This window comes from Platichthys flesus, chromosome 11 (genome assembly GCF_949316205.1).
Source record: "Platichthys flesus chromosome 11, fPlaFle2.1, whole genome shotgun sequence".
Taxonomy (NCBI): Eukaryota; Metazoa; Chordata; class Actinopteri; order Pleuronectiformes; family Pleuronectidae; genus Platichthys; species Platichthys flesus.
In genome coordinates this window covers 8727498-8736317 of record NC_084955.1, presented here as the reverse complement: position 1 = coordinate 8736317, position 8820 = coordinate 8727498, and the positions used below count along the sequence as shown (strand labels likewise).

At 41.4% G+C, this 8820-nt stretch overlaps 2 protein-coding genes across 2 annotated transcripts; both read right to left on the bottom strand.

Annotated features, from left to right (window-relative positions):
- Positions 1-1231: 1231 nt before the first annotated feature.
- LOC133964577 (calcium homeostasis modulator protein 5-like) lies at positions 1232-4511 on the bottom strand. Its single transcript, XM_062398745.1, has 2 exons — positions 3599-4511; positions 1232-2544 (listed from the first exon to the last, which is right to left on the bottom strand). Exons 1-2 carry the CDS (start codon positions 4139-4141, stop codon positions 2155-2157), a joined length of 933 nt encoding a protein of 310 aa, XP_062254729.1. The 5' UTR covers positions 4142-4511; the 3' UTR covers positions 1232-2154.
- A 106-nt stretch (positions 4512-4617) lies between these two features.
- On the bottom strand, positions 4618-8419 carry calhm6 (calcium homeostasis modulator family member 6). The gene is made up of 2 exons (XM_062398744.1): positions 7868-8419; positions 4618-6056 (listed from the first exon to the last, which is right to left on the bottom strand). The coding sequence occupies exons 1-2, from the start codon at positions 8393-8395 to the stop codon at positions 5622-5624; spliced, it is 963 nt and encodes a 320-aa protein (XP_062254728.1). The 5' UTR covers positions 8396-8419; the 3' UTR covers positions 4618-5621.
- Positions 8420-8820: the final 401 nt, after the last annotated feature.

Here is an 8820-nt window from a genome sequence, read left to right as displayed (position 1 = left end):
GCAAGCATAGTGTTCCAACTAGGGTTTTTTGTAAATCTAAATCCAAAATGAATAAATGCCTTTGTCTAAAGTTGCAGTGTTGTCACATGACCACACTCTGTACATGACTTCCCACTTTGTAACCACAAGTTCTATTTGAAGGGAGCATCATCATTTATCATCATACGCATTTTCTCGCAAGATCAAACACCACACCCATAGGAGCACTTTGTTTTGTAACACCACACCCACAGGAGCACTTTGTGGTAGACTTCTGATCAGATTTGTCACTTAGTACTTCTCGTCAGCTGTGGCTAGGCAGAACAGGTTATCCACTAACCAGAGGGTTGGCAGTTCAATCCCAGTCTCCCCCATTCTGAATGCTGAAGTGTCCTTGGACAAGATATGGAACCCCAAAATGCTCCTGATGCAAGCAGAGTATGGGTGATGTGTGATAGGGTGTATGTATGTATGTATGAATGGGTTAATGGGTACTAGAGCTTTGAGTGGAAATCAAGACTAGGAAAGTGCTATTTAAACACAGAGCCATTTACTTCAACCGAGTGTAGTATTGTCCCTCTGCTGTTAGGTGCTTTGGAAATTTTTCTGACAAATGAGAGAATGTTTTTGGAAGAAAAATTACTTGAATTGTTTATATATCAATTGACTGATAATCTCAGTTCTTCTAGTGTTAATGGGGTTGTAATTTACACCAAAGCATCATCATTTGTAAATGAATCGTTTACTGAAGATTAAAGTAGCATAAGGAGATATCACTCAGGTATTTTACTCAGGTATACTACTCAGGTATATGACTCAGGTTAATTAAGGGATTTTTTGTTTATCCAGCCCCATTCAATTTATTTTACTTCATGTGCATGTTGTTTTCATATTTTTGGGAGTACTATTATCTCAGTATAAGTGCTACTTGTTAATATTAAGTATAATTCTTCTGCTGATGAAAACGACACACTGCACATGTCTGTACTCACACGTGTGGCTATCATGAGCACATGTCTTTGCCTGTTGACTAGAAAGGATGGAATGCTGAAAGACTGCTTATCCGTGCGGAGGTTAATCACATGCAACTGGACGTCGTAATGTCAACAGACAACTCTACCCATGTCATATGCAGGCATGTTTACAGTAGTTGACTTTAACAAAGACCCAGCCTAAATTTTTAAATTTTTACAAATAAAACACAGTGTTAGGTGTGAACGTTTCAAACACTTTTCAGCTTTTATATACATTTTTCATTGGAAATACAGCCAGGGATGTAGCCAGGATTTAAAAGTACTAAGATCAAAACCACACAAAGCACCAATGCAATTGGGATTTCACTTTTTATTCATTAATTGTAATCAGGTTGAAAAGCACAAACATCTTTATGCTGCCCAGGAGGAGATACACAGAATATATCAATGTTTTGAGTTTTATAAATTGTAGAGTGGATGCTCCTAAATCAGAGGAACCCCTTTGAGACTTAGTGGTAATGTACACAATTTAGTTGTCAAGGCCATTTTAATTGCTATTGTTAATTTGTCATATTGTCCTGACTTGTCTGACTTGGCATCTGAACTGCAATATTTTAAAAATCTGAATTTGTTTGAATTGATAAACTGGCCCCCCATAATACAACAGCTGACCCCATACTGGTCCCAGGTGCTTAAATTTGCTTTAGGCAAAATCAACACAATCACAATGACAAAATCTACAGGCCCCTGGAGTTTAAAGGTTGTTATTAGCCCACAATACACAGAGTTAATGACAACGATGTGACCTCAGTCTTCCTCGACCTTGACTGTTGGCCTATATATCTTTATCTATCCGTTACTTTGCAAATCAGAAAGAAAAACTTTCAAGCACCACGTTAGTAAACAAAGACTGCAAATGCATACAAGATTTCAGAGGTAGGGAGAATAAGTGTGTATAAAATAGTGGTTATGCACAGTTATACCTTTCAAGTTTAACATACTGTAGACAGCTCCTCCTCAGTCAAACCACCAGGGTCCATTCTGACAGTTAAGTGAAACTAGTCTCACCGCTGTTTGTCTCACCACTGTTTGTCTGTTCCTTCAATTGTTGCCTTTTATGAAATGTTTAGCAGATCACATGATGTTCATAAATGTGGACCCAGGGCCAATGGAGATTCCAACATACAAACAACATCTTCCTTTAGATCATCTCTATTCCATGCTCAAATTCCATGACAGGTCTCTTCTCTGGTGTGAAGTCTCTGTCTGCCCTCTCTACATACCGCTGCAGAGTGCTGTAATACTGCTCACTTCTGGAATAATTATAATATGCAGAGACCTCCTCCCAAGCCTTGTGGTTGGGGAAAGGAAATGGAACCGGGTTCTTGTTCTCAAAGAAGCTCTGCAGGTTTCTCTCGGCCAGCTTGGTGGCATAATCCAAAGCGAAGGTGTCGAAGAGCGCCTTCTCCTTTTCTGAATAGCGTTTCCAGAATGTGAGCTGCAGGTAGCTGACTTTGGAGCGACAGTTTTTACAGCAGGTACCAAGGAGGCCCACGAACACAGCGATAATGATGATACACCAGCCCAGGATCTGTGGACACACAAGAACGACATGATGACTTGACACTTGAGGACACACATATTATGTTTGAATAAATACAGATAAAGAGAACTCCACTTTTAATACCCTCCTATACGCAAATAAAAACCAATGGTAATTCTTACACACTCAAGCTGCCAACAAGAACCATTTTCAGAAGGAAAATAATAACAAATATTGCTTTGCAAGTTTCTATGTATCTCTGTTCTAATCAAACAGGTATAACATTAAATGAGATTCTTTGGGGATATTACAATTAAGATATGACTTTACTTTAAATAGGTTTACAGATAGAGGTTCCTAGATTCAAACCAGAAGACAGTCTCAGGCCTTTCTGTAGCGTCTGCTGTTCCTCCTGTGATTTATCATTGTAAACTGGTTCCCCCCCACAGCTCAAAGACATATAATATAGGTTAAATAGAGACTTTAAATTGCCTGTAGGTGAGATTGTGAGTGTGAACGACTGCTAGACTTCCTATACACTGGAAACCTCTCCAGGGTGTAACCTGTCTATTACCCAATGTCATCTGGGATTGTTTCCAGCTGGATTAAGAATGAAAAATCACATTCACTGGGAATGTATTTGTTCACTCCTGTGATTCAAGGGCTTCTCTTACAATAAGACTTCAATAATGTTTGTCAAAACGATGTATCAGCGGTTGATTTGTTCAGACTTTTAGTGCCAAACTCCAAAAAACCTGGATCCTATTTTCCCTACAATGCATCCTTCATTAAATATGGCCTGTAAACATCCTGATTGTTATTTTAAACTACATTTTGTAGCACATGCTTTGTTTAGTAAATTCTTGATAGAACCAAGATCACATCAATATGACATCGCCATACTTATTTTCTCAGATGTCAAAAGTCTAAAAACAGAACTGTTTACACAGCATCGGGTTGCACTCCATGAGTAATCCTCAGCTTTGACAGAAGCTAGAAATTCATTGTCATGACATAAATCCCTTCAGATGCCTCTTGTTTTGGAGAGGGTTCCAAAGTGCAGTTCTCAAATTGCTCATACACCCTGATGTGTGTCTCTTACCTGTGACTGGGCCCTGAGCTTCAGCAGCACCTCCATGCGGTCATCACTGGACAGTTTGGAGCGGTCACAGGGCACTCGAGCCAGCTCCTCCCGACAAGCCAAGGTCTTGTTTTTACAGAACACATCCACCACCAGGTTATCATCAAGACCACTGACAGCGCACTCAAAAAATGTTCCATTGAGCAGGGCCACAGAGAGCCACATTACAGGAGCCACACAAGCCCCAGTGAAGATACTCATGAATGTCCTTAGGCATCCGAAGCAGTTCCCTCGGGGGCAAAGTTTCATGGGATTGAGGCAGCAGCCAGTGTAAACCCTCCACAACCTGCTGCTGAAGAACAAACCAAAGACCAGTAGCACGGCAGCAGGGCCCAGCAGGAAAATCACCCCATAGGCAAAGTTCTGGTCGTGGTTGCAAGGACACTGAAAGGCAACCATGGAGAAGAGTCGCTCCCCGCCCAAAGTCAGGAGAGCCATGAAACTATAGCCAATTGTGGCTTTCTGGTCCAAGAAAAACCGAAAGACAGCATTGAAGTTATCCATGTTGTCAGGGAGGACACACTACACACAATTACCCAAAGTGAACAAAAACAATAATAACAGAAAACTGTCTGTGCAGCCTATAGTCATTCCCTGCTGTCTGTTGTCTCAGCTGAGGACAAAACACAATTGCCAAGCCTCTTTGTGCTCCTCCCATGCTGCCTCGCTTCTCCTCTGGCTCCTCCTTGGAGACAGTGTAAAAACTCCCTCCCACCCACAACCATTAACTCTTTGACAGAGGGAAGTCCCTTCTGAGCAAAGGTACAACCCCTTTTCAGCTCTCTGTTGTTTGCATCTATGCAGCTCTGACCGTGTTGGGGCATTCATTTGAAAAAATCCTGCTGGTCTGGTTCTTGGGATTACCTGATAGTTTGTTGACAGTGTCGAAAACCAGAATGCTGCACTCATTCATTTGCATGAAATGTTAAGCATGACATCTTCATTTGATGACGGGAGGAAAGAGGAAATATACAACCATGCAGAATGAGATTATTTATTCATTAGTATTAGAATGTTGCCATAGAGAGCAGAGCAGTGTTACAGTTAAAGAGGGAAGCAATCCGAAGTATCAAGAGTGGAAGTGATGTCATCCTCTAAGTGGTTTCTTTCCCTCAAGAGTTACTCCTCAGACTAAAACACTCTTGAGTGCATTAAACTGAGACATCCTCTCCACACATGACATGCATCATTTGTAGATGAGAATAATCTCCTCCATCTCAATATGAACCCTCCAACGATTAATAAAGACACAGTTGAAATGGCTGAAACCTTCAACACCTTGGATTCACACTAGACAATAAACTCACGTTTGAACAGCACACAATGCTCAAAGCTCTGGCTGAATGTACAGTTTGTATAGGGTGCCATAGTTAAGAGAAAGAAAAAACTGATGCACATAGACTGAATGTTCACAGGTTTCCAGCAGCGCACAGGAAGTTGTCAACTCTTAACCACAGTACGAAGGTGACACATATCCTGTTCAAACCTACACAAACACTGGATGGACAGGAACATGACTCATGTCAAAATTTTGTCCTACTTCTTTACACCTGAAAACAACAGCAAAAGGCTGTGAAAGCTCCAAGAGGACATTGGACACTGGGATTCAGATATCGACACCTTTCTACTAATTCCAGAAATCTGTTTGTCTTTTTGGGTGTTCTTCTTATCGGCCTCACACTTAGCATGTGTTTTGTTTAAATGGTGGTACACAGCGGACATTTAGGCCATCACATAGTGGGCACTATAACTTTACTACTCCTTCTGTCTGTATAAAGTGTCGGCTATTCTGCCATTATACAGATCATCTCACATATTTCACCCATTAAAGTCCATAGTTTTCTTTTTTGTATTTCTGTGTCAAAGGGTAAGTGTATGAATGCCAATAAAAAGCTAAGCTAATCCATTCTTTCTCTCAGACCAAATATGAGGTGACTCTTAAGAGCCACACCTGCACTGAGTGTTATCCATACATCAGCAGACTTCACACCGGAAACGTGCAGTCGTCTACAAATTGAAGAACAGCTGGGTGGTCGTCAGCAGACTCGCTTGACGCAATGGAAGCCATCCTCATCATTCCGTCGTCACACTCCTCGCGTGTCTCCACATAGCGGTGCAAGGTGCTGTAGAACTGTCCTTTGGTGCTAAATTTGTAGAGGGAGGAGATCTTCTCCCAGTCTTTGTTTGAAGGGGTGAGGATGGGTTCAGCTGGTTTCTGGTGGAAGAAACTCTGAAGATTCCGCTGGGCAAGTTCTTTGGCGTTTTTCGCGGTGTATGATTCAATAAGCTCGCCCTCCTCCTGAGCATACGCCCTCCAGAACTTGAGCTGCAGGTAGCTGATGGGGGAGCTGCAACGAGCCAGACAGGTCAGCAGGAGGCTGAACAACATGACAGAGGCGATGAGCAGCCAACCCAATATCTGTTGGGACCGTTAAAACACAGTATGTAAAGGTGAATGACCCTGAACACTGAAACAGAACTCTCACGTGTCTTATACAAGGTCTCAGTAGTTACATTCATGTATAAGTCCTCTCAAAATGTAACATCATTTACTTATATCACAACACTGTATGACTTCAAATGTATGTTTTTAACAAGTATGTTGAAAACCTGCAAGTTTCATGGATGGGAGAACACAGATGATGCTGTCCACTCATCACGCAGCTTTTTTACTTTGTATCCAGCTTGGTAGCGTGGACATCAACCTAATGATGGCTTGTGGAGCCTCTAGATCCGGGGTGGGCAAACATTTTAACTTGCGGGCCACAATGGGTTCTAAAATTTGACAGAGGTGCCGGGCCAGGACCAGATGGATGGAGTGTTTTTGTGAACTAATATAAATGACATGGAAAAATCATTAAAAGAAAAGATTTGGCCTTTAACAGGTAGCAAAGCATTTATTTGCAAGGCAATCGAACAAATACTCGCCGTCGGAGAAAGGCTTGCCTTGGTAGTTGACTCTTGGATCGCAGTTTGTCAGTGAAATCGTAGTTAGCATGCTTCGTAGCAACGTGACGGCTGATGTTGTACTCCTTGAAAACTGCCACAGTTTCTAGGCATATCAGGCATACAGCCTTCGATTGGACTTCAGTGAAAAAGTATTTTGTTGTCCAGTCGATATTAAACACTCTGCACTCATTGTCCACTTTTTGTTTCCTTGATCCGCTCATTTTACAGAGGGGCTCACAGTGCAAATCGAAAAAGTGAAGGGAGATCATGTGCCCTTTCGAGCCCTATACACCACACTCCCAGTCAAATTTAATTTAGCTGACGCTTTTATCCAAAGCAACTTACAATAAGTGCATTCAACCCCGAGGGTACAAACCCAGAACAACAAGAAGCAAGAAAGTACAATTTCTTCCAAAATAAGCCCAAACTACAAAGTGCTATAAGTAAGTGCCATCTAAGTGCTACTACATTGTTAACAAAAATAAATAATAATAATATATATATATATATATATATATTTTTTTTTTTTTTTTTTTTTTTTTTAGTTTGGACAAGTTCGGCGTGCCGGATTAAAAAGCCCAACGGGCCGTACTTCGCCCATGTCTGCTCTAGATGCTTCAAATATAACAACAGTCTGAAAGATTAATCTGAGAGACATATCAGTTGACAAATGAAATCATAGCCACACTTAGACAAGCTGTTGCTAGTTAATGTGATACATGTTTGCTTTTAAATGACCCATATAAAGGCAGAACTCTGCTCTTGATCCACCAATGGAAAGGGTGAATTAATATTACATATCTTTGCCACTTGTTTTAAAGAAGATACATGTTTGTACTGATGACAGAACATCCTCATTAGCTGAGCTGTTATTGACACTCTCACTTCTTCTTTTTAAATGACCTGATGTTTTAAATCACTTTGGGAACAAATTAACACATAAATATACTGTAGTATCAATTGATGTTAATTTGATCAATTTAAATTCCGTGACATTTGGAACCTTTAAACTATAAATAGGTTACTTATAGGGCTGTGAATGGTCAACAATTCAAAATACAGATTGAAGTTTAGGTGTCCAGATCACAGTCTTTCAGAGTATGTCATTGTATTATGTACCATACCAACTGACATTTTGTAGAAAACACACAGACCTGGCAACTAACTGCTGCATGCTATTTAACACAGATAATTGTTTTACACACGATGATCCCCATTCTCCATTCCCCTAATTATTGCCATTCTAATTCAGACTTTTTGAATCGGCAGAGTAGCACTGACCTGAGACTGAGCTTTCAACGCCAGCAGGACATCCTCTCTGTCAGTCTGCCGTACACTGTTATCTCTACAGGGAAACCTGTGCAGGTTCTCACACGGGACCTTGGAGTTGTTTCTTTCACACAGAAGTTGGACTTGACTTATCTTGGTCCCAGTCATCAGACACTCATAGTAGTTGCCGCTGAGCAGAGCCACAGCAATCCAGGTGAAAGGTGCCACCAGCGCTGTGGTGTTGATCTGGATGAGGACTGTCACAGCAGTTCTGCAGCTGCACAGCTTGGCCTGGCCCTGGCACAAACCTGTCAACAGCTTCCATGTCTTCTTATTCAGGATGTAACCCAGCAGCAGCAGAGCCAGACCAGGAACCAGCAGAAACACCAAACCATATATGAAGTTCAACTCATTGCAGGGACAACTGAACACCACTGAGGAGAAAATCTGCTCCCCTCCTGCTGTCATCAGGGCCAACAGTCCAAAACCAAGGTTGGACTGTTTGTTGGCAATGTTCAGAACCACCCGAAACTTATCCATTTGTGACTGCTGCTGCGGCAGAGTGACAGGTTAGAGTTTAACTGTTACACTTTCACTTCCACCTTTTTCCATCTGACTTTCGAGACTCCTCAAATCCCCGCCCCCTCTATAAACCACTACCACCAAGAGATGTCAGTTCAGTTCTGCTAAATAACTGGAGGATGCAGCTGTAATTTTCAATAGATAAACATGACAAAGATTGAATGATACTTAAGGGGGAAAAGCTGTCTAGACCCAGTTATGATTACTGCCAGACCTATTCAAACCAAACTTTACTTAGAAAATGTGTGATAATGTGAAGCAGGCTATTTCCAAAAGCAGCACATGATGCTTTGAACTACAGTTATTCACCAACAAATGTGAAACAAAGTCACCGCAATCTATCGATCTGGAAAGGGTCACAAAACCAATACTGAACCCTCCAA